The 27,255-nt window shown below is 38.1% G+C and overlaps 1 protein-coding gene across 1 annotated transcript in view; it reads left to right on the top strand.

Annotated features, from left to right (window-relative positions):
* Positions 1-27,255, top strand: part of LOC121517585 (forkhead box protein J3-like) — a 93,673-nt gene that overhangs the window by 63,616 nt on the left and 2,802 nt on the right. Inside the window, exons 6-12 of the mRNA XM_041799470.1 lie at positions 3,409-3,510; positions 8,407-8,565; positions 16,711-16,924; positions 20,325-20,591; positions 22,914-23,015; positions 24,634-24,897; positions 26,382-26,483. Of these exons, the coding sequence (XP_041655404.1) occupies positions 3,409-3,510; positions 8,407-8,565; positions 16,711-16,924; positions 20,325-20,591; positions 22,914-23,015; positions 24,634-24,897; positions 26,382-26,483 (1,210 nt within the window). The remainder of the gene's footprint in view (positions 1-3,408; positions 3,511-8,406; positions 8,566-16,710; positions 16,925-20,324; positions 20,592-22,913; positions 23,016-24,633; positions 24,898-26,381; positions 26,484-27,255) is intronic.

The following is a 27,255-nucleotide window of genomic DNA, read 5'->3' as shown; positions in this document are numbered from 1 at the left end:
TCATAAATTAAAGATTGCATTGTTACCAACCAATCCTCTTACTGTAAGCAGTGTGGGGAGGCAGGCAAGCTGTCTTGAACTCTGAAAGGAGTCAGACAAGAGAAAAAAATATTGCCCCTTTTTTTATTTGTCACATTGCAGGCTCTAATTTAGCCATTTATTGATCCCAAGAAGTTCCTAATATCCTCACACTCAGTTAACCCAACTTCAGCTCATTGTGAGGCACAAGAAATGAACTTAAGCTGAATACATTTTAGATATTTGAATAATGCATGAAAACAGCAACAGTCATCTCACCACCTGCAAGTTATGAGTCCACTTGTCAGACTATATAAGTGTACAGCTATTTTAGAGAGTACTACCTCGACCGGTCCACATAGTTGGGGTCTGGTGCATTTTGTTGATTCAGGAAGCTGTGCACAAAAATATGAAATGAACGCTTCCAATAAATTCTTGAAAACTTTTACCAAGTTTCATTTCCCCCTTGATTTTTATGGTTACTTTCTGCTGTATTCTGTGTTCTGTGTAGAACATATCAGAAATCAGAAATTCTTCAGATTAAGAACTTAAAAACAAATCTTGGGGATGACATCTATCATTGTGATGCTGTTTTGGCTTGATCTGAGGTGAAGACACCCCATATATCAGCCTTTCAACCTTTATTTATTTATACTCAAGATATCATTGAGGAGGCAACCCTCAGTTTCAAAGATGTTGAGTCAGTTTTTCTTCTTGAGATGAAATTCAGAGAATACAAAGCAATTAAAAAACAGAGGAGAGATTGATAAAAAGGCATTAAAATCATCAAACTGTGGATTTATACTGAGCATGAGGTCTGAATAAGTAAGGTAATAAAGTGCAGCAAATAAATCAAATCTGAAAAAGGCCAAAAGGTTTGGAAGTAAGATCAAATTTGCACAAAAAGATCATATTTTCATTGGTAAACTTTGCAACAAAATAAACATGATTGTTATATAAAGAGTCACACATCAGAATACAGTTTTACTATAATTATCAGGTATGTGGGGTCTTGTTACTTAGAAGTTGCTTTCTTCAAAGTAACCTCATCTTTCTTTACCAACAGCATGGCATAAAAGAGACATTTGTTCCACAGGTTTTTTAAGCTATGTGCCAGGAATTGCATTCTAAGCTTTCTGAAGTTCATCAGTGAGAGGCTGCTGGTTTCTAACTGGTTGATCCAATTCATCCCACACAAGCTCTATTGGAGAGAGGTATGGAGACTAAGGGGGCCAAACCACCTTTCAAAGAACACCTTCCTCTTTTTTGACCCACAAGTCTTAGTCTAGATGAAACTGCATGATGCTGGGGGATAGAGTGGTACTGTTCCTTCTTCATGATACCCTTTACTCCAAACTAATCTCCTACTCCATCAACTGAAAAACATCCCCATACCATGGCACTACCACCCCTGTGCTTTATTATGGGTTTTACGCATGACGAGATGCTCAACGGTTTGTCTGCGCACATATGTACTCTACCATTTGAACCAAATAGTGTAGTTCAAACTTGCTTTCGTCAGTCCAGAGAACTTGTTTCCAGCCATCACAGGTCCAACTTTTGTTTGATTCTGCACACTCATATCTCTTTTTCTTGTTCTTTGGATGAAGTCATGTTTTTTGCAGATACACAACCCGTCAGACAAGTCTTACTTAAAAGTGTTTTCACAATTGTCAGAGATGTGGGTTTTGAACTTGTCATGTTGATTTCCTCCCTAATATGTGGTCTCATTTTTCACAGATCTCTCTTACTGGTGACTATGATTTGTTTGTGCTCTGCTTTTGTAGTAACTCTCTCTCTTCCAGACTGTTTTCTGTCATCATAACTTCCAGTTTCTTCTAGTCTCTTTAGTGTGGAGTGAACTCCTTTGTTGGACACCTACAGGCGTTTTACAATTTCTCTTTTAGTGTATCCTGCTTTCCTCAGTGTAAAAATCTGTACTCTTGTTTCTTTACTCAGCTGTTTCTTTCTAGCCATTTCTGTGGTAGTTTGTCTGGAATATGGACATAGTTGAGAGTTGCTGGGATTTTTGTATAGAAACTCTCTAAAGCAGGGGTGTCAGACTTCTGGCCTGCGGGCCATTTCCGGCATGCCAGCAGGTATCATCCAGCCTGTGAGATGTTGGGGGAAAAAATGGAAATGTTTAAAAAAAAAAAGTCAATATTTACAAAGTTAGTGTTTGAAATACACATTTTCACTCATTTATCATGATCTATCTATAATTATAGCAAAGAACGATCATAATATGCTCCAATAAATGAGTTAAATATGATAAGTGAACGCTCTTTAGCAGGAAGGAACATTGTAAAAAAGACGACAGCAGAGCATCTGCGGCATCACCTCAGCTCCGCTCTCTCTCTCTCTCTCTCTCTCTCTCTCTCTCTCTCTCTCTCTCTCTCTCATTGTCTGCCTTCTTTCTCTCACTCATCTCCTCTCTGGACTGGTCCCAGGCCAGGTGAAATAAGGGTCAGATCAGATATTGTGGACAACAGGTTTCCGTTTTTAAGCCATAAACAGTTAAGCTAATGTATATTTATAATGACTATTCCAGTCTTGTAAATCTAGCATCAGTGGGTCCTATAGACGTTAAAAATCTGAAAAAAAAAAAAAAAAAAAAATTGCCATATGATACAAGGGCAGCATATTTTTGCCTGACCTGTTTAGATCTAATCTATTTCACAATGTAGCACCCTGGACAATTTTGTTCATTGTGAGGTACATTTTCCAAATCTGTCAGCCATGGTGGTCTTTGGGTCAACTTCAGTCTCTCTGCTCTGGCACAGAGCCAGGCAGCTGCAAGCATTTTTAAATCTGAGAGGATCGTATTTCACATGAGCTGGTGTGGCTTCAGCTCATTCAAGTGATATGCCCACACTATTTTAGAGCAGATTTTACTGACTCTTTTTTTCATGATTTTGAAGCTTAATTTTATAAACTTAAGTATGTTTTTAATGACTGAAACTTTGCCTGGTGGTTCATAATACAGTGGCCTGTGATACAACAGGCTTAAAGTAAAGATTTTTTTTATCACTTTACAGGGACTTTAAGTAACAGGTAAATGTTTTAAGTTGCGTAGTTTTACTTTAACTACAAACACAGAGTGTTTGAAAGGATTTATTTTGTCGTAACATTCAAACCCAGGCGTTTCATGTAACATGAATCATGGCTCACTTGTATTAAGTGAACCAATAGGCAGTGGCAATGTGAAAATGAGTCGGACCCAGAAACAAAAGCAGCTAAATGAAATTAAGCCGTTATGATTCTGACAACATATACCTCTGTTTTTTCTGTGATTCATTTGCTGGTTATCCTCTGTATTATTCAGATGCCTTCATTACTTATTTAGTAAGATGATAAATCTTTGTTCTTATCTATGTCATCTTTTCTCAGGCTTCAACTCCGTACAGCCTGGAGTCTGAATCTCTAAGGATGGACTGTATTATGTCAGGAGGGGCATCTCCAACTCTGGCCATTAATGCTGCAACCAACAAGGTAAGAACCAGTGACTTAGTTATGCAGATTTGATCTATGGTACAAGATTAATTTGAAGGCTAGCCTGTCTGTAATCATAACTTGAAGGAAAACAGTTCAGAAAAAACCACTAACATAAATACAGAAGGTCATGAAAGCTCAACATACAGTAGATGCTGATATCAGCTACCTAGCTAACGCATGTGGATGACTGTGCGCGAAATGAAACAAAGTAGCAAAAAGCAAATATCAGATGGTCTCTGGTTCCTACAAAATGATGCCCCCGCTTAAAAAAGCTGCCTGCCCTGGCTTTATTTCAGACATGTTTCACACACTTGCATTTTGTTTGCAAAGAGAAAACATTCTAATCTCCTTGTTGTAATTGTTTTTTTATAATAATAAAAGATTTAAGTTAAGTCCCCTCATGCTCTTTTTAGTTTTGATGACAGAATGTACAAGCCAGTGAGCCTTGAGTGAATTGGATTTAAAAACTACCATTAAGATTAAAATGTGTTCTTTCATGTTACGCTTCAATCTCCTCATAGACTACATGTGCTACTTTCAAAAAGCTCCAAAAGATGTTTCTTGTTGACCATTTAATCTTATGAATATTCATCTGTTAATCATGTGTGATGCTTATTTTTGATGAACACATTAGTCAGGAGATGTAGTCATTTGTACTCGCAGCTTAGAAAAATGTGTTGAACTCTTTCAAGGCTAGAACAAATTGAATGTAAGAGGCTTTTCACTGGAGGCTGCAGCAGGAGGAGTCTCTCTCTTGCTGTCAGAGGCCTGGGCTGTTTTACCGGCATTCACTTTCACACATACAACCTCATGCAATGACACACAGACACACAAACACCCATGCTAACTGGGTGTGACCATCTGTATGAGGGTCAGAGATCAAGCTGACTGGGACCTTTGACGCCTGTCTGATCTCACACACACACAAAATGATGATGATGTGTGGTCGTGACCTTTCGTCTGACCCAGACCAAAGAGAAAATTTGTCCAGCAGCAGGAGCTCACATAACTCTTAAGTGTTTGGTCTGACCATGATGTGAAGGTCTGGACCTGACAGCTTACTCCAGTTTTCCATTATGAGCTTTTCACAGATCTTCACTCAGACTCCCCAGAATTGATTAATATGAACAGAAAAATACTCCTTTTTTAATCACATCAAGATTTTATTGTCATTTTAAAATATTGTATTCACCTGCTGACATTTTTAAAACAGTACTTCGATTATTGAACTGAATTTGTGAAACTACACAGGGTTAGGAATAATTGAATTTAACTATCATTCAGTCTGTACAAAGTGAGAACATCAATCATGGTATAGGACTTAAAATGGCTTTTTTTGTCATATTTAAACAGTGAATATTTTTTTTCATTTAAATTTGGGGATGATTTCTATTTAACTAGATATGAATAATGCTTTTCATATGAGCTGATTTAATTCTTTCTTGTCAACACAGACAATAGTTTCCCATATTCATAACACGTCACTGAATTGAATTGAATCAAAATAAGGATGTTACAACATCTCTGCAAATGATCACTTTGAGTATCACTTTGCCTTAGCCAGGTATTCTAATTACTTACTAATGGTAGATTTAATAGAAACTAATACAAATACTAATACACTAATACAAATACAAATATAAAGCAGCTGGCTTGGGAGTGTCATGTTGACATGAACAAAATTGCAAGTGCAGCAGCATGTTTGGGCTGCTTCGCAACAGTCTAATTCCATTTTTGACCTGGTAGTATTTGTGTTGGTAAAGCACAAATTGACATTTGTTGTTGTCTGTAGTTACTTTTATCTACTATTTACTGCTTGTATAGCTGCTTTATTAAAGCACTATCAATCTGAGATTGTGATATCGTACTAAATATCAACACTGCTCTGGTTAATCAGGCATGAGGCAGCAGGCCAGGTGCCAAAGATGATAACAGTAGGGCTGATAATCAGTACAACATAACAACCTTAAGTATGATATTGTTTTAATATTTCACTGTGTCCATAAAATACTCTTTTACTAATTTGTGTTTTAACTAGAGCCCGACCGATTGATCAGTGGGCCGATTAATCGGGCCGATTATAGTGTATCACAGATTAATCAACATCGGCCAATATGTAGCCAATATATTAACTTTTTTGCTGCGCTCTGCTCCTGTCGCTTTACTCCTATCTGTCTGTCTGCTCCTGTGTGTCTCTGCTGAACTCAGCCTGAGTGCCTGGCCCCTCCCCCTCACACACAGAGTTCAGCAGCAGCTCTCCCCCACTCAGTGTTGCCAACTTAGCAAGTTTGTCGCTATATTTAGCGAGTTTTCAGACCCCTCTAGCGACTCTTTTTCAAAAAAGCAACTAGCAACAAATCTAGTGACTTTTTCTGGTGTTATTGGAGAGTTTTGGAGACTGACGTGAAAGCACATATCGTTGTTGCTCTTCTTGGTAAGCAGCGGGTGCAGCCATGGGTCTCTCCCCATCCCTAAGCACTCACAGGCAGCACAGTCCTCGCACAGCAGAGCAGTCCCTCTCAGCTGCAGTCGGAGTCACTCGGCTGCAGCAGAAAAGAGGTCTAAGACCAGAGAAACGGCAAGAGAAACTGCTTTTTTTTATACTGCATGGTAAGCTGTGACTTCATGTAATTTTTAGAGAGCGTATTACAGCATTTTAACGTTGTCTAAGTTGCATCTTTGTGAGATCAACAATGATAAATGCAACTGTTAATTCACATGTCCACATTTATGTTCATGTACAGTATATATCCTGTGTATATCAATGTTCTTCTTTCATATATTGGCCGATATATCCGTTATCGGCCAATATATTGAATATCAATCGGTATATTGGATATCAGCTTTTTTTAGCCCCCAATATCGGTATCGAGATGGACCCCAAAAATCCCATATCGGTCGGGCTCTAGTTTAAACTTGTGAATTATACCTGCGATAATTCTATGCACTTGCTACTACCTTCTCACCTTTTGACTTTTAAAACGTACTGCCTTGTACGCAGTTTTCATGAAAACATAAGAATTCTGACAAACAAGTGTGTTGTAACAAATAGCTAGAGCTGAACAATTTTGGAAAACTATCCAATAGCAATTATTTTGACTCATATCACAAATGCAGTATGAATTGTTGTATTAAAGAGATTGATCATTTTATGTCATTCTTATCTTAATTAAGAAAAATTTAAAAGTAAGGGAAGGTGGATTTTTGCAAGCTTTTCTAAAGGATAGCCACTTAAATGTTTGCATTATGTGTAGAGCATAACATCATTGCTACTTCTGCTGCAAAAAAGTATCAAACTAGTATTTTTACACATTTCAGACCTTTCGCAATTTTAAAATTACAGTAGGTCAAATTACAATTTAATCTAAATTTTGTGCGTACTATCAGATTACCCATCAAAAACAGTAACAATAACACTGACCATTACAATATACTATACTACAATATACTACAATGCTACTGTGTATCCTGTTTCACGAGAAGCACAGGCAACAAAGTCAGAAAATTTGACACCTAAAAAGCAAAAGATGACCATCTTTACAAGCCAAGATTTAACATAAAACATCTTTAGGCAACATTTGCTTAGATACTTTTGGTGAATCATCGAGGTAAAAGCCACAGAAAGCTGATAATTTAAGTTTTTCATGTCACTTTGCTATAATCCTGTTTTACTCAAGGAAAGTCTAAAGCTTTTCTTTTTCAAGTCATCACTATGCGTTTTTTGAGAAAATGATTCAAAGCAGGGAGAGGAAGACCTTGATGATAATAATGCTGATGCCAACGTCAATGATATCCACCCACATGCAGACAGGTGGCGTCCTGCAGGCACAGCAGTGTGTCAGACCCTGTGCAGTAACACATTTGCTCTATTCTGCATGCATTAGAGAGTGCCTGTGCTTTTGAGAGACATCCCTGTTATGTTAAAGTAGAAAATAAGGGTTTAAAAAAATATCCTCTAGAAAGGAAGTTAAAGTCATCTTTAAATTCAGTGATTGTATTATATCTGCATGGATTCCTAATTCTTTATATTTCTGCTCTGCGTTTTGTGAAAAGGAAAATACAGCCTTTTAATGTGAACTTTAGATGTCTAGACACCAAGCTTTCCTAGTTTGAAGACAGCCATAAAGAAAGGAGAATTTCAGGTTCTTTCTGACATTTCCAACTACACCTACAGTAATACAAATCTGGGCTGAGCACTGAAGTAAAACCTGACTTTTGAGAACATTTTTTTTCTTCTTCTAGATCTTCTACAGGGTAGAGCACTGCTTGAGAGAGCCTTCACTGTTGTCTCACCCAGAGGCTATAATTTCACATTTGTCTATACAATTAAATGTAGCCTGGAGGCAGTGCAGGCGCTGTGCTTTACATGTACTGACAGTCAAACAAAACAAGAGAAACAAGATTCAACATAATCCTGAGGCATTTCTTTTTAAAACCTTTGTGTTTGTCACCACAAAACAACATACAGAACACTTCTCTGAACCAGAGAGGCAGGCACCAAACTTGGAGACAATTAAGTCATTTAGTAGTTTACGTAGGGGGTCTCTAGGTCATGACTTTCAATCAAAATGAGCTGTTCAAGTTAAAAAATACTTGCTCAAGTTTCTATGCTAGTTCAATTTGCCACATGGATCAATTTGCGTGAACCAGCACTTAAATTTACATATTTCCTCATGAGTTATTTTATAAGTAAATGGTGCATGGGTAACTCCTTGATGTTGGCAAAGCTTACTTTAGCCTCCATAAACGGGCCAATGATAAAATGAGTCAGTGGGAAACAAGGAAAGATGAATCATTGTCTTTGAAGGAGGTTATTCTGTATGTTACTGCACAATATTGGACTTGCATAATTTCCTTCACTGTTAAATTAGCATGAATCTGCTGTGTTTGCAGGTAGTGCTTTACAACCCAGAGGCAGAAGGCAGTGAGAGTCCTGGGAGTCTGGGTGGCAGCCTGAGCAACAGTCTTTCAGAGCAGAGTTTGGCATCCGTCAACCTTAACAACCTGAACACGGCTGCCAGCAGCAGCAGCAACGTCCACAGCTACACACCAGTAAGATTTTGTCTTTATTTGGGTGTCAGTGTAATGATTGCTGCAGGAGAGATTCTGTTTTCTTCTGTCTGTGTTCACAAGGACTTCAGCCCTCCCGAATTTGCTGCAAACTTGGTTTTATTTGAAGATATCTTCCTCCCACTTTTCTTCTGTCATAGTTGAGATGGCAAATTTAAAACTACCTGCTTGCAAGCTAAAGTTATTTATTTTATTTTAGCGCTTGACACGCTTCTTCCTGACATAATATGGATGACTGAGTCACCAGTCAACACACACTCAGTGGGTACAGAAGGTGTTTGCTGCACCCTTAACAGTCTGAGGAGGTGGAAACCAGCTAACGACATCTATGCTTGATTTGCAGCACACTACCAAAACATTCATTTGCTGCTCAATTTGTTAGGCTTTGCAAAAATACATTTCAGCAGTATTAGTGCCACTTAGTTGACTTACAAACAAGTGTGGATATAGCCTTTGAAAAATCTTAGTTGCAGTTGTATGAACTTTCTTAATTATTCAAAAATTTTGTTAATTATCCTGAATCATAGCTTTTGTTTTACTTGGACATGCAGGACCAAACAAGCAGTTAAAAGGACAATATTAGTCCAAGGAAGAACTTATCAGGTTTTCCTAAACAAATCAAATCACACCTATTTTTGACAACTGCAAGTTTTTTATTTCTACATTTCAGAAGTGTGGAAATGCATTTGAAAGTCCGTATTAACTGGAAACTCTGTGTCAAGCTGCTGAATGTTGCATTCATATGCCCTGATTATTGAGCTTTTAAATTAAATTTAGTTTTGCAGCTAACTATCAATAATGTTTGCAGAACCACACACCCCTTAGGGTCGAGCAGTGTAAATGAATTCTAAACCTGTGGGAGATGCTGCTCTGCTTTGATAGAAGCCCATCTATCGGTCAGAAATAAAGCAGCAGGAATCATCGTCATAACCCTTTGTTTTTAAAGTTTACTACTGTCTTCCGTGATGCATATAAATGATGCCTGGCCATTCCAGTATTATTGGCTTATTAAAGGTGTGCAAAATGGGATAAAATTAAATGAAGATTAATTCTTTAAAACCAGCAATTTAAATCTTGATTTTTTTGTCACCTTTGTGACATTTAATCAAGGTTTCCCCTGTTTCACATGTTATTGTGCCTACTGTCTTGGCTGATGTAAGGCATATTTGGCGAGAAGTAACTATAAATGACTCCCTGTCCTTTTAAAACAACTTATTTTGGCTATTTGAATGGATTGGTCTCTAAAAGTATGTGATGCTAATATCTATCCTTTTTTTGTGACAGAGGGACTCATTAGGCAAACTCCTGAATGTAAACTGGGAAGTTTTCTATGTTGAAATACAAAAACAATATCCTGAAATTGGCAGCAGGTCAAAGAGATTAAAAGTTTAACATAAACGGTTTCTATTTCTGGACCTAAGTGGCTTGGATTACAGAATGGATGCTTTCCTTGCACATCAGGAATAGATAATTGAGTGAGTAAATATAGACACACGTTTATACAAGGTGAACACTTACATATGAATACCCATTTAGATTTATATTGAATAAAATAAAGCTTGTTCAAAACAATCATGGAACATCATGTTGAAGGTGATTTTAATTCAATGCAAGTTCAATGTTTGAGTCATTCTGTCATTTCTTTATGTCTTTTAAGAATAATCTGACCCTCAGTCACGGCCTAACTAGGTTCTCCAGCTGGCTGAAAATGAAAGTGGCCTGATGACCTCAGTTTGTCTTTTAAGGTCTTCAATTCAGAGTAAGATCTTACATCAGTGCATTGAATTGATATGACAAAGATACAGCTGGAGGGCTTCTGGTGCCCCTCAAATCACCAATGCTCATGGAAGAGAGACAGCAAAATCCAATACACATTTTCAATGTTTCTATGAATTAAAGGCCTTTTATGTTTTCAAACTATCCTAGGAACCTGGACCTGGATTAGTTTTGCCAATGTTTTTAGGTCTTAACACCTCTACATGAAAGGCTATCCTCAAGTACATGTTAGATTTTTTGTTTTTTATTATTTTGATTTTCCTTTTGAACTGGAAATTTATATTCATGTTCCCCATATGATAAGCTTCCCTGTAGTGCCAGATTTAGGAAAAAAAAACCTCTGAGAAATTAAACTAATTAAAAGTAGATGAACTAAAGAGAACTGCAGTTTCCATTTACCTTGGAGATATAAGACAGAGATGGAATTGTTTCATTTTGCATATTCCTCCTATACTACACTCATTAAGCTTTCCCCTTGTCTCAACATAAGTTATTTATAGTTTTACAATTATTATATTAAGCGTAAGAACACAAGAATGTATAGTGCCGCCACTGTTCACTACAGATTGGAGAATGCGTTATTTTGCGTGGCGATATTATATTGATTCACATCTGCCAAGTATTGATTTTTTCTAAATAATTGCTAATATGAACTGAAGTCTTTGACAACGGAAAAATAAAATCTATTATTTGGACATTCTTTGTCCAGTGAGGTCTGCACAGGTGATGGTCATAGAACAGGAGAAAGTTAGTACAACAATCATAGCAGCGCCAGGGAAAGGACATTAGAAATGCAAGCAGGGCATGAACAATCTGGACATGACACATGAGGTTTGCAAGGAGTGCTGCATTTAAAATAAAATACTGCAAAATACATGAGGGCAAGACTAATGCTAACTCAGTTGAACAGTTGAAAAAATGGTATAGATTGCAAAATATCACAATATATGTTCGCAAAATGTCTAAAACTGCAATAATATTGAATTGTGACCCAAGTACCGTTCAGTTTTATCCATCTATATATTTTCTCTACTATAATAAAAGTATCACTGGTGTCCAGATGCAACAATTTATTTAAAGATATTTATACATAAGGCACATAACATAGTGAGTCACTACTTCATGACTCCTCATGGTAGCACTAATGCTATGAAAGAGGGTAATAATGCTAGGTATTCCTCAAGCCTCAAGATATGATACATGTCACAATGCAGTCCAAAATAGGATACAAATCTTGACACGCATTGATTTTATGTTATAAACATGTCCTACAAAGTATTAACTAGCAGCAGTTGTTTTGTATTCTAGAGAATAACGGCAAATGTCTAGTTTTAAGGATCCTACACTTTAAAACACTGGATTTCAGATGCTCAGAGATCCAGGTAGAAAACTACAACATTCATTTGCTATCACTATTAATGAATGCAAATGGACTAATATTTAATTTTCTGAACTTGAAATAGCCCACTGTTTTCTCTCTTGCTGGTTTCAGTTTACTCTAAGCCTAATTGTATTTGCAAAAATGTCCTTTTGTTTTAAGTCTGCATCACGTTTTCTGTAATAAACTGACAAGTGGTAAACAGCCACAAGCAGCATGACTAACACTAAGTAGTAAGCAGCTGTCTACAGCCTTTGTTATCAGCTACACTGTACTGCTTCAATCTTTATAAATAAAGCAAATTGAAATTGAGGGAAATTTTAACTGGATGTGTTGGCACAAACGACATGATATAGCTAGCCTCACTGTTGGTACTAGCTCCCAGTTAACCTTGTTATGTATTGATGAAATTGATGTTACTACAGTCTTTTACCTTGTTTTTGCTTAGTTTGCATATTGCATGAGTCATGTCTTATTACCGACTTTCTGGTGTTTGAAAAAAACTAAAATAAAACAGATTCTTTGGTTTCTGTCTTACCAGCAGAAGTTAACTGCTAGACTTTCTTATCCATAATACTGGATTTATTTATTTTTTAATCTGAAGTGTTATGGCATCGTGAACTTCACACCCATCTGTTTGCTTGTCTGCTTTGCTTTTTTTTTTTTTAAACTTTGATGTGTTCTTTTGTAACTGCTACCACAGCATTGGCAGCTATACTGGTTCTGTAACATCTGTATTGATAAAGTTAATAGCAAAGAGCACATAATGATACTGTATATTGCCATATCTGTTTTTGTATACATGCGTAGAACCCAAAGTAAACAGATGTTAATTTGCTGTTGGAAAATTATGAACAGTGGTGAAAACAAATTTTAAGAATTAACATAGAAAAAAAGTGAAAACAAATTGCAGTAGATAGATTCATTTATTTTGCACTTTTCATCAATGGCATTTTATATTCTTTAGTTAATCATAGATTTTATGGCATTATTATTGTCTATCAATACATTAATTATGGTAAAGTCCCTGTACTGTGATATTATCTCTGTAAAGAGCTATGAGTCACATATGGCGTTATAGGTTACCCTGCAATTCTGAGCCTTAATTTTGTGATTTTTCTGTGTCATTCCTTTCAAAGTCTTTTTTTTTTTGCTCCAAGCTGCTGCCACACCTTCATTTTTCCTGGCTCTAGCCGAAGAGAACTAGATATGTTTGTAATACTTTGTGCTTGTTTCCTTAAAGCAAGTTTGATACAATTTTAAAGGCCATCTATTTGGTCCAATATTATATGAACGCTGAAAAATCTCAACCCTTCATTATTTTTTCCTTGTAACAGCTGCTCACCTTTTCACCATCAATCACTTTTCCCCATTCACCTCCCACCTGCATTAGCAAAGGTCAGTCCAATCTCATCTCGTTAACCTCTCATTTCTAGAGGCCATCTTTTGTTTTCTTCCTCCCTGCATCTCCCCCTCCTCCTTCTCCTCCATCACTTCAGACCTCATCTGTGGTCTGGTCTAGTGGGATCAGGGTTAGTTCTGCCTCATTACCTGGTGCAGGTGATACCTTTCTAACTGACGGTTATTATTGGTGGCATCACAGGCAGGGATCTCAAAGACACCCAGAAAGTTGATAGAAAGGCCGTGATTACTGGGTGGAGGTAGATGTGTGGGGATGGATGTGTCATATGAAGTTGTGGAATATGTGTAGAGGCACACTGATCACTGCATATTTGTTGTGTTTGCTGGGTGGATGTGAGGGAGATGACAGCTGCGATGAAATGATAGAAGGTGGAGAACGACAGGCTGCATTCACAATGTAAGAGAGATTTGACTCACTGTAGTTTGTGTGGCATTTTTAGATGAAAAGAAGTGAGCGTGAATGAAGACTTCCTTATCATTGCATAAAACTGAATTTGTCTCGATCATTACAAGGAATGGCTAAATTAAAATGAGTCGCAATGGGGCGCAGGTGGCCTAGTGGTTGAAGGCACGCCCCATGTATGCGGACAGCCCAGGTTTGAATCCAGCCTGAGGCCCTTTACCACATGTCTCTTCCCCACTCTCGTCCCTGTTTCCAACTCTATCCACTGTCCTCCTTTATCAAATAAAGGCGCAAAAGGCACAAAAATAAATCTTAAAAAAAAAAAAAAAAAAAAAAGAGTCACAACAAATTTATAAGAAAATGGATTTCAAGCAGCACAACTCAAAAATATATTCAAGTTCTTTAAACAAAGTTTAATCATATACTGTATGTATGACTTGACAAACAACAAACCCCTGATTTTATGCTGTCTTGGTATAGAAAAAAACATGCTGCTCTTTGTCAGATGCAGAAAACAACTTCTTACTTAGACGGCCACTGTCAGACTTAAATTGCCATATTAGCAAAGATCAATAAAACACTGCCACCTGGTGAATTTGTGTGACTATAAACACTTAGCTTATCTTAGCAGTATTAAGTGGATCAACCTTGGTAGAAGATCAAATAATATCTATAAGGAGGTCTATTAAAATTAGTGTTTAATTGCCTGTATATATAATATAGTTTTAATTTTATTGATTAAGAATAAATTGCACATAGAAAGGTCCCCTTACACTAACTTCGCCATCTTGGATTTTTTTCTGTCTTGCATGTTTCTACAATGCCACAGAAGGGACGAAATGAAAGATATGCATTTTTTTTAAATTCCACTTGTAGTAAAGGCTACCAACAGAAGTGAGCACAGCAATCTAGAATATGACTGTTAGATATCATTATTAATCCCAAATTCAAACTCTGCACCTTTAAGTTTGAAGATTTTATTATATTTTAGGAAAAGTGTACATTAGAGACTTAACTTTTTAAACAGTCCCTTGAGGCCATTCTGGCTAACTTAAATATGTGCTATTGCTGTAAGACATTGGCTCCCAACCTGGGGTCTGGCATCCCCCAGGTAGGGCACCAAAGATCTTAGGGGGAGGGGGTGCTAGACTTTGTCTGCTCTGAGGCTGTCAAAATTAGATTTGCAAATATGGACTTTAACCATGATAAAGCAGTTATTTAGTAGTTTAAAAAAAAATTATTTTGATAGGAAAAGCATGCATATGCCTTTCTTTAGGGTTTTGTCAGTGAAACAATTAAAATCTATGTTGATATTTGATGGCAGTTTGTCACTTTTTCTTTTCTCTTGGGTCCTGGGGGGGCTTTGCTTTTCCATCAGTCATCTCTTAAATTCTTAAAATGTAGTTCAATCAGCAAGGTTTCCCTTATTTTTTATTTTATTTTATTTTGTTGTATTTTATGAATTTTGATTGTTTTCTTTTTTCTTTTTTTCTTTTTGTATTATCATTATTATTATTATTTACATTTTATTTAATTCAGTTTTACAACCTTTTGAGTTATTTACTTCTTAGGCCTTGACCACACATAGGACACACACAAACAGAACTTTGGTCACTAAAAACATACCTTTTGGAAAACGTCTTCCAGGATGAAGATTTCTATAAACTTGGCTTGCAACTTTTACGTGTAGACAGGGAAATCAGACTTTACACACATAAACATGTGGGCAAGGCTTTTGTAGGGCTGTCAGCATCAATGCATTAATCATGATTAATTAAGGTCCATAATTAGTACATAAATTATTTTCATCACAATTAATTGCATGCTTTATTGTCCCTTTCAGCACTCTTTGGTTAAGCCACTGCAGTGTCTGTCACTGTATGTAAAATGAGTACACCACTGCTCCTTAATGTGTCATGTCATTTAAAGAAACTCAGAAAGCTCAGTGGACAACCTAAAAGTCATATGCACATTTACCTTTTTCCCAGTCACTTATTTTTCTGTGGTTAAGTTGATGATGTAATCTTTGATTACCTTTATTCCTTCTTTTTTTTTTTTTAAATAAAAGCAGGTCTGTAGCCCAACAGGAAGTCAAATTGAGCATATTGCTTTAGTTCAAGCAGGCCATGGTGTCAAGCGCTTCCATATAATTAAGATCAGCTGATCTCATGCTCGTCCCCATCAGATGTCAGCAAGCCGATTTGCTTCTGAGCTACACTCATGCTGCATTATTCAAGCTGCTCTAGCCTGTCTATGCTTTGCTGCTCCCTTTGCAAGCTGCTTTTTGCAACCCTCCGCCACCCAAGCTCCTCCTTTATTCTGCTTCAGACTTAATCAGTGTCATTCTGTTGTCAATGATGCCTGCTCTGCACTGAGGTTTTTTTAACTTATCTCCCTGGCTCAGGCTTTCCTTGTATGCCAGGAAAGGCCGGAACATTTGCTGTTCCTGCTTATGCTCTCCAAACAGGCTTGTGGAAAGGCAGGGGACAGCCACACCACCAAAATAAACAATGGCAATAAGTGCAAATTAATAATTGTTTATCAAGAAAAATATTTGTAACTGCAATGATGTGTGTTTCTTGACGAAGTGGTCCTGACTGAATTACTCATATTTTAAAATTATTAGACAGTACAAAAATCTCAAATGAAAAAAACACAGTTTCAAATGCAAAAAAAGAGGGATTTCAGTAAGCGACAAAAGAGGGAGATTAATTGTGATTAAAAACGTTGAAGTTTCAACAGCCATACTTCTTAGTCTTGATTCACTTTTGATTTAAGACCTAACTGCTTTATTTCTGCTTTTGTGAGCCCTTGGTTAATGGGACTTTGAATGTTTCTCCGTAATGGATGCTTAGTTTTTCCTTTAGTTGTATTAATACTTTAACATGGACATTTGCTGAAAACCTATTTTTTGCCCAGCCACCTCCCTATGTTAGGTTTCCCATTTTATTGGCCAGTCAGCCTCAGTGGTCCCTTTGATTTGAAAGGGGAGTGGCTTTTGATGCAGTGCTGATGTCAGCCTGATAGCAGAATTCACCTCATGATTCATTTTTATGGAACCAAAGACTTGACTGGTTTACTTTTTCTCTTTATGTATCCCTCACAGTCTGTCTTTCTGCTCTCTCTCTCCTCTCTGTCTCTCTTGAAGGTGAGTAGCCACTCAGAGCCTTCATCTCAGTCCCTGAGCCTTCAGCAGCCCACCCAGCCACCACCGCCTCCCCCTCCTCCCCCACAGCCCCAGTACGGTTTGCCAGTCCCAGAGTCACGGGACAAGCAGCTCTGCTTCTCAGACTTTGAGGACCTCAGCGCTTCTTTCCGCAGCCTTTACAAGTGTGTCTTTGAACAGTCGTTTTCACAGCAAGGTGGGTGTCGACCTTCATATTGTCTGATGCTTAGTGTGTGTCTGCACTTGTGTGTACAACAAGTTAATTGACAAGGGAACACACAAAAAAAACCTTGTAAACCTCCATGTCAGACTTCATGCAAGTAATTAACTGTCAGACTTAAGCTTCTAATGAAATGGAAAGATTTTAACACTGCATTCATAGCAGTAAAAGCATTCCAGTATTAACCTCCACCGCACGCTACTCCTACTCTATTGTATTTTAATAAACAAACAATCTGTTGTTCCGCATATCTGCATTTAACGGCTCGCTCAGTCAGATGAGTAAAGGCAATTAAGAGGAAGAATTCAACAGAAGGGAGAAAAAAGCACAAACACATCTGCAGTGGAGCAGAGCAAAAGGCTCCTGCAGCTTTGATAGCAGCTAATTAGATTGGTTATAAAGTTTGTGTAGCATCGTGCTAATTGCTTCCTGAAGCTTTCAGGTCAGCAGGCCTCATCCCTCTTGGACTCCCCCACCATCCTCCAACCACCCTCCAGTCACCTTCCCTCTGCCTCTCTTTTCTCCGTGCACAGATCCACGCATGTTTTGTAACCGAGGAGATTGATGCGCTCTGTTGAACTTCAAAACTGCTCCCTGCATTCAACCTCTGTTAAAGTCCTCTTCAATTTGTGGTCAGGGTAGCACAAGCAAGGAAGAAAAGACAATGACAAGTTGGAGAAAAAAAATATGACACAAAGACCTAGACAGAAATTGAAGGAGAGAATGGAAAATGGATTTAGCAGATTTAAAAGGCTCCCCTAAAGTGTAAGTCTAAGCAGGAAAGTGTGTCAGAAGTCATTGTTCTTCATAGTTTGAGTCACAATGAGTCACTCAGACAGTAGAGCTCCTGTTCTCTTCTTTGAAAACAACAGTGAGACTATACACCAAACTGTAGCTGACTAAGGTAGCGTCAGAATTATTATCTGACAGATCTTCATTTCCCTTAAATTAAAGGTCAAACAACTGAGACAACATGAACACTGGATGAATAAATCAAGGCTTAAATAATAAGTGTTAGCAGCATTCGAAGTCAGGTGTTAACTAGTTTTGCTATTCCTTAATTAGTTCTTAACTTATTCTCTCTTATGATGCATCAAGACCTAAAGAAATAGTTTGGATTTTTCAGAGAAGGATTGTATATATCCAAACACTTTTAGATTCTGGTTTTGGAATTCACCAAGGGTAATATTTCAGTAAAATCCCAAAAAACTGATTTATTTAACCAAGTTAGTCACACTGAGATAAGGGATATCTTTTCAAAGGGAAATCTAAGCAATAATGGCAGCAATCCACAGTTTTAACAATTAATACACCTTAATGCATATAGTGCACATTAAATGATAAAAACATTAATAAGTAATCAAAACAGTAATTAAAACAGTGAATTTTGGAAATTTTGAATTCAAAGGGCTTACTAGGGATTTAAAAACATCCAGAGGCACCAAGTTGGGCACTTTGATAGAAGCCTGCAGACTGTTCCAAGCAAAAGTCACTGTAAACCATAAAAGGGCTTTTTTCCAATTCAGTTAGAACTTTTGGAACATTAAACAGGATTGCAGGTTCTGCAGTCCATCCTTCAAGACTGAAAAAGAGGAAAGATAATACTGAATTTTTGCCTAGAAAAGGGTTGGTAAAGGAAGACGTATCAATGTCCAAGATGACATGTATTTAAAGTAGTCCAAGGAATAAACTCCATAGAGAACTGCTTAACACGAACCATGGTGACTGTAGACATGTCAGTACGCACCAGCGTCTTGTCGCTGCTTGCTTACGTTGCGACTCTGCTGTGCCTGAAAGTACTGCCCCTCGTCGCTGATTGGTCCTGTCACTTTCTAACCAGACCCAAACTGTTCAGATGGGAGCTTTGCAAGATGGATTCGCAAGTGAGAAACACGGAAATGGGCGAATCCATCTGCTTTACAAGGTTACATGAGTTTGGTTTTATCTACAAATTCATGTTGTAAGTACAAGATACATATGTAAACACACTGGGATTAGCATAATGCTAATTTACATCTTTAGTCCCTTGGAGGTAATAAAAAAGTACACAAACTAAATATAATCTTTTCTGGTTTAAAGTGCATATTACGAAATACTTGTGTAAATGCAAGGAATAATTTTCCACATGTGTTTTGCAAGTGCAAGTCAAGTCCCACAGGTTATATAAAAGCAAAAGTTTATAGCTGTTAAAGCAAGTGTAAAACAAAAATCTCATAGATTCAGACTGTTTCTGCTCCCTGGAGCAGACCGAGACAACAAGTAAATGCTACAACAAAAGGTGATACATAGACATGTGTATGCCCTCTCCATGTACACAACAATAACAGTCATGCACACAGGCATGTTCTAATGGACACAGCAGGCTGGTGCAATGCATGCATTCATACATGTGTCTTTATTTGTCCCTTTACAACATGACCAACCTCTCAACCTTGTGACAAATAAAAGAAAAAATATAGAGTAAGACATGCAAAATAACTGGCACTGACATCCAGAAAAAATTAAATAAACAGACACCAATGCCTTTGGTGTCATTTTGTGAAAACAAACAATACAAGAAAAGTTCAAATGACTAATTTAAAGAAACAATTTCTGAATCACTGTAAGCTAGCTATACATATATTGATAATATCCAATTATGTTTCTATTCAACAATAATTATTTAGAATTGTAACAATGCTGCAGTTTTACATCAAATTAAATAGAAAGTTAATGTACTACAGCTCAGGCAGGGAAGAGCACAGCCATGGTTCAACTCTGCTACTGAAGAAAAGACAACTATGTGCATCTACTGGAAATGTAACAAGGTAGCCACTTACTTGAAAGTTTCTGCCGCCGTCGTTTCCATGATGAAAAGTGAAGTAGATAAAACAAACTCTCCGGATAAGCCCCAGCATTAAAAAAATGTGGGCCAGAATTCCCTTCTTCTGTGAGAAAAAATAACATACCTTGATAATGTAGACACAGTATTTGTTTGTGTCAGACAAAGAAATTTTATAACTAGTGCTAGAAAAATGACTGAAATAAATCATGACACTTTGTCCTTATTTTAGGAAACAAAGAGGTTTTCTAGTTCTGGTAATTTGGCTAGAATTTAAACTGAAACTTGTTTAAAGTGACTTAAAGTGACTTTTTAAAATCCTTTAGGTTGTTACACATGTTGTTATTTCTTCTTTAACAAAATCTTTCTTCTTTTTCCATTTTATTTAAACTTGCACTTACAATTGGTTAAGAATTTTTAAAAGCTACATTTTACAGTAAAGATTTGTCAATTGTGTTACATCTCTTTCCTTGTTCAATCCATTATAATTTCAGGTTTTTGTGTTTTTAAATTCCTTTCATGGATATATTGTATTTTGTTTTTATTTCCCTGCAGGTTTGATGGGTATGCCAAATGACTCCAACCAGCAGGCCCGGACCGCCTGTTCCTACCAGCACTCTCCAGGTGCAGGAAGTGGCAATGTCCACCACCACCAACACAACCATGGTCAGGTGTCACACCACCCCCATCATCCTCAGCAGCACCTCTCCCCTCACACCAACCACAGCCAGCACCAACAACATCAACAGCACCCAGTTCACTCCCAGCAGCACCCATCTCTCTCCCACCAGAGTCATACTGGACAGACTTGCCCCACAACTGGTGAGTGAAGCAACCAAGTTTTAGGAATGTTTCTTAGTTTCTGAGGATATTTGTGAGTGAGTTTATAAAGTGTGGTGTTGCTGACACTGATTACTTAGTTACATTAAGTAGGATACTTTGAAAGGCAGTACACACAGGGTCATCATAATTAATTAGAATAGTTTAATGGATGTCAAAATGACACAGCAGAATTTTATTTAGCAATATAAAAGACCCCCACAAGTATTGAACAATTCTCTGGGATAATGTCGTAGTCATCAGTTAACCCTTCAGTGCCATCAATGAGAAATCCCTTTGTCTGGGCAGATTCTCATTCATCCAGGTCATGATTATTTGAAAGTTTCATCAAAGGGACAACTGGACTTGGGAAAGGTTCTTCAAGACATTTCACATCTCCTCTAAAAGGCTTCATTAGTCCTAAAAGTTTTAGATCTGAGAAAGTCCTCCAAACCTTTGGAGACCCCACACTGCTTCAAGGAGCTTTCTGCAGCAAAAAGCTGAACAATACTACCCATGAGCCTGAGCCTCTTACACATGTCGATGTCATAGCGCTGTGATGAGTCAGTAGGGTCCCCCTTCATTACTGTACATGAACTCATACATCACAACTCCAACAATGTAATATTGGTGAGATTTTAAATAGTGTTGTGGCGTTGAACAAGAAATATGAGATGTAAACAAACAGCAGGAGCTTTACATAAACACTAAGACATGCATAGCTTTTTTTACACCCTGATGGCTCTGGTGTTATGCATTGATACCCTCTCAACCCATTGCATGATCTCTGTTACTAACCCTAATAATGGATCCTTATCAGAACAACTTCACCAAACCATTCCATCGACTTGCAGTACACATCCGGCCATTGTTAAAACTGGGCTTGCTTATTTTCTAAACTTAAGACTCACTCACACTATAGCCAGTTGCTCTGTACCATGCCAAAGCTCACTTGTCCCCCCGCCGAAGTCCTCTGCCTGCACTCACACTGCTTGAAGCCAAACCACACCCGAGCGGAGATACTTCTCCATGCTGCCTACCACTTCCATCTATGCCAGGGCAAAGAGAGTTTACCTGAGTGTGGTATGGGGGATTCACACTAGTCGAGCACACTGGACTTTTGTGGATCAGGTTTGCTTGGGCACAGTATGGATTGCCTAGCATGAGTGTGGCCTTACCTTTATATAATTATTAATTTTGCTAACAGTCTTTCACTGTCTTACTGCAGTTTTTTAATGCTCTGGACATCTGCCTAAGGTCTGCATTCACCATAATCACTTTTATGTTGCAGTGCCTTTTTTACCATTTCCTGAGAAGGTGTATGGGATAGTTTTCCTGTCTCAGCAATAACTCAATATATTGATGGTATGGAGCACAAACAAGGATTTCTCTTCTCCTGGTACTCCCAAAGCTGCACTGGTGTAAAAGTAATTTACCCTAATACACCAGATAAGACTTGTCTCTGCACATACTCATTGCATTTATATTATAGTCTTTCCTCTGTTTGCTCCCAGAGCATTTGATATTATGAGGCAGTGCAGATACAGACAGGAATCTCCAAAGCTTCACCGAGGCTTTCCCTGCTCATATTCCCACTCTTTGTTTATTTTTCTTCTTCTCCTTTGTGTCTCTGCATCACAGCTCTCAGGCCAAAAGAGGGACTATTCAGACATTATTTATCTAGGTTAGTATTCCCCTCAACCAAGCAGAGGATGAATGCAAGCAATCCCTCTGTCTTTGATCCCAGGCCTCAGAATGTATTGTTGTTTAGTTTGTGGTGGTGAAGGCGGTGAAAAGCATCTTTTTTTATTTATTTATTTATTTTTTTCTCTTTTTCTCAAGAGCAGAGCTGTAGCTGCAGTGTTGCTGTGTCACACCACCTAGTGGCTGACTAAGGAAAGAAAATGTCATTTTTCAATCTGAATCTTTTACTTGTTTCACAAAATCCAGCAGTGTGATATAGAAAAATTCTCACATTGATCCTGTTATTATTTTTGTTTAAAACAGTTACTTATGAGGAATAAAAGATAAGTAACATTAATTATCTTAAAGAAATGTATTAAAAGAATATGCCAAATGTCTCTTTGACTTTCTTATGTGAGAAATTGCTCGTATTTCAATGTAATATCATTTTTACACTTATATCTTGGAATTTGACAAAACAAACTCCTAGAAGGTGTGAAACTAATTTACTAAATAATGAGCTGTGAAGATAATAAGCTCAACTTTATTCATAGTAAAAATAATTACTAGTTTCAGCCCTGAGTTTTTGCATTCGAAAACATTTAGAAATGTTTGTGTGAATGTGCATGTCTTCTCTCACAGGCATGTCATCAGAATGGTACCCTAACCTAGACTGGCTGAAAGAGAGCTGCCGCATTGCTACCAGCTATAACTGGGCTGACGTAGACCTCTCCCCATTTCAAGGTAACACATACACACAGAAACACACAGGGCCACCAATCTTGGTACAGTCACTGTAAACTACATCTCAAATAACCATTGATAAAGCTGTCTTTGGCAGCCTGTTTAGACCAATACTGAATCACAAAAAGTAAGTCTGATGCTAATCAGTAACTTTGATTAAACCATCATGATTCCTCTCTGTGCTTTCATATAAAGCCGCCCTTGAGGCGCAGTATTATAATATGCAGTGTGGTAATAGCACTGGTCTAATAAAAGTCATTATCCTGCATCATCTCAGAGGTTGCTACTCTTTCTCTCGCTCGTTCTCACACACACACGCTCCCTTTCCAATTGTATGATGTGAATAATCCAATTAGGCCCCGGCTCGGTAACAGCCTCTTATCACGGTCAGCGCACAAAGCCGGCACACACGATGGATGGTGACGGCTGGTCTTATAACACACAGGTCCAGGCTGCCTCTCTCTCTCCTCCTGCAGCGCTTGACCCTCCTCGCACCACCGTAATGCCATTCTCCACCATCTCTGGCTCACCTCCAAGGAGTGGGGGCCGAGCCACTCATCTCTTTCCCTGCCAAAAACAAGCCATATGAATTTAATTTGGGGAAATATCAGACAGCATTGTGTTGAATAGAAGCATAGGTGTTTCTCTATTGAAGAAGGAAAAAAGAGGAAGGAGTGTTTATGTTCAAGGTCTTGTTTCTTATTATACTGACAGTAAAATCATAGAGGAATACTTATCTTGAATTTGGCTTTGCATGTAACAGTTATTAATTGTATATGTAAAAGTTATTTTGCATTTGTTTTATTCTCATTCTTCATAATGTAGAGGTGCTCTTATGCTAAAGCATTATTAGGCTTATGGTAAGGGAGACTAACTGCAATATATGATAATCGATGGAAATACATTTAGCCTGAATTATGAATCAGGAGACGCTGCTGTTAAATCGAAAATACTGTATGTACCATATGTCATTAGCTATTTTTACTTGCAAACATCTTAAACCATCCAAACATTAGGCTAGTAAACCAGAATGTTCACTGTTCAAGATAAGAGATAATTATATTATAGTATAGTTAAGGTTATTTGTCCCATGAATCAAATGTTGTACAAGACATTGGGCACTTGTGTAGCTGTAACAAATGGCGGCCAATTGCTTAGCCTAGTATTGCTAAGACTGCTCTAATGCTGTTGAGGCTGTGTGGGCCATGTGGTAAGTTAGGTGAGATGATGTCTGCGTGTTGGCATGGTGGGTGGTGAGGGCCGGCATGGAGTGGGGTGGCTCTGGGATGCTGGAGATCACTGTTCAGCCCTCTGGAGGTGTCGTGGGACTAACTGAAAAACACTGACGAAGGAGGGTTCCCATTTGACAACCCCTGTGAAGTGCGGGTTTCTCATTACCCATGGGTCTGCACGGTTGACTTGTGGAGGCAAATAGTAATGGATTAGGGATTTCTTTACTGAGCGCTGATCCTCTTTATAGGGCACAAGTATCTTGGGTTTCATTCAAATTGAAGCTGCTCAAGTGAAAACGGTTTGTCATAAAGAAAGATTCAGACTGAAGATTAAAGATGAACAAGTGAGCACCTAAATTCACTCCCTCTGTCCATCTGTCTGTCAGGTCTGAAGGAGAGCATGCGGCAGGCTGAGCTAAACAACTGGTCACTGGATGCTGCCCAGATGGCTGACCTCTGTTCCTCAATTAACCAGTTCTTCACGGCCACAGGGGTCATCCCCTCTCAGGGTGCCACCCACTCACAACCTCAGGTCCAACACCCGGCACTTCCAGGAGCACCACAGCATCCAGCCCAGCCGCATGGGGCGATGCACCCAAAAGCCAGCCAGCACAATCAGCATGGGCAACACAACCAACACATCAGCACGGGTCAGAATATGCAGAAGTGTACTTAACACACATTTACATTAATATTTACATCATCAAGAATGTATTTTATGTTTAACGATTTTTTGGTTCTACAAGGTGTTTTTTCAGCCATAAGCCAACCATACAATTTACCTGTGCCAAATATGAACCATGGGTAAGGGTAGGTAGTATCAGCATTGTCATTACCTTGCACCTGCACAAACAGAGCCTGTGTCCGTTGAAGGTGTCAGTGCTGGTTGGGCCATGATGGCCTTGTGGTAGGGTAGCTAAGATAAAGAGCGTCTCTGTGTTGGCATGTTGGGCAGTGATAGCTAGCATGAAGAGGGGTGGCTCTGGGATGTCAGATCTCACTGTTCAGCATTCTGGAGGTGTTGTTGGACTATCTGAACAAAACATCTGTTAGGAGGAGTTCCTACTTAATAACATTGACAAAGTGCTGACTTTTGCTGCCCATCTCTGTGAAGGGTTGACTTGTAGGGGCCAATATTACAGGCATAAATGGGTTTAGTGATAACCTCAAAATCATGTTGGCTACTTCACAATTCTCCTTCTCCTCACACTTGACAAAAAAAGTATCAAAGTTTTCCAAGTACTATTTCTGAACTTTTCTCCTGCAGCAGGGCTGTCAAATTGTAGTCTTTCTCATCACTGTGCCATCATTTACGCAGAGGTGGAATGAGTACAAGGCTGTTTTACAGAAGTAAAAGTACAGTTACTCTGGTTGAAATTTACTTAAGGAGAATTAAAAGTACCAGTCTATAAATCTACCCAAGCAAAAGTATAAATTCAATCATTTAAAGTTTACTTAAAGTACTGAGTAGCTCTTGAGGACTTGTACAGTAAAATACTGTATTTCCTTACTGGCTATCACTACATGAGAATAGATCTCCAACCAGCTTATTTAGGTGATGTCACACCTTTACAATAAAGTGAAGTCAACAGCTTTTTTTGGGATGTAATATGGAATAAATCTCTCTCCATGTGCTACCAGCTGTCATGTGTAGTCACATACCAGCCAGTTTCATACCATTGACAGACAGTTAGAACCTCCTTGTTTTAGCTTATTTTACCCCACTTTTGGTGCTTTTCAAAATGCAATGAAGCATTCCCCCAGAATATATTTAAGTAAAACTGAAATTGCTGATTTTAAAAATTATTCAAAAAAGTGCACAATAAAGCTACTCAATTACAGTAATTTGAGTAAATGTAATTAATTATTGTCCACCCTTGAGTTAACCAGCTATTTGTAGTTTTACATGGGATCTCTGAATGTTGCCATGACAAATGAATACATGGGAATATTTCCCCTGTGAGGTTTCCACTTAATGATCAGGTGTTCTGTAGGATTTCTCAGCTTTTACATAAGATAGTGGTAAAACTGTTCACTAAGAAACAAACTGTGCAGCTCAAAGACTCAGACACGTGTGAAAGTCTGGATATGAATATGACAGTTAGTCACTGCCCTTTTGTCTGATCTCCCACAGGGAACATGTACATGGACTCAAGACAGAGCATGTCATCACTGATGGGCCCACCAGGCTATCCCCACATGCCTCCCATGAGTAACACAACTCCCAACATGACAGGTGACTCCCATTTCTAACCTCTGACAGATCAGCAAGAGGAGGTATGGGCGTTGGTTTATAGCCATGCAAGTGAATATTTTCAAAGTCAGAATTTTTCCAGTAGATCAAATAATATCAGTATTAAATTGGAAAAATAATCAGTATAGTACATCCATTTTTCAGAATCTATCCACTGCCATCCTTTCTAATAAAGGCAAAAAGCCCCACAAAATAAGTTGAATCAAAACAAGGAAGAGAATTATGCTTTCAGAATGAATATCAGTAAATTTTGTCTAGTTTGATCATTTTGATGTCTGCATCAGTAATCAAGTGTGACTTAGATTTAGGTGAACTACAAGCTGAAGAAATGGAAAAAAAAGATGCAGTGAGAGGAGTACACCAGAAATGTAACACAGCACCTCATCAAGTTTGAAAATTGGTCAAATTGACGCTGCAGAAGCTTAGATACTCTAGCACAGTGGTTCCCAACCTTTTTACTTTGAGCCCCCTCAACTGGTGTCTAAAAGACACATTGATCCCCACCAGGACATACACCAATTATACATTGAGTTCAAACACATTTTAATTTTTTTTTTCGTAATCAAAACAAAACATATAAGTGTTACATCATGCTTTTGGTTAATATGGGCAAATCTAGTTGAAAAAAACTTAGAGCAGACAGAAATTATAAGAAATATTTTTTTATGTGGCAGGAGGACAGTGCTGAGCATAATTTCAGTTCTATAAGTAGTCCTGTTGTAACAAGGGCAGCTTTTTGCAAATACTTCAAAAG

This window comes from Cheilinus undulatus, linkage group 11 (genome assembly GCF_018320785.1).
Source record: "Cheilinus undulatus linkage group 11, ASM1832078v1, whole genome shotgun sequence".
Classification (NCBI taxonomy): domain Eukaryota; kingdom Metazoa; phylum Chordata; class Actinopteri; order Labriformes; family Labridae; genus Cheilinus; species Cheilinus undulatus.
Note: the sequence above shows the minus strand (reverse complement) of the source record. Positions and strands in the feature narration are given on the sequence as shown.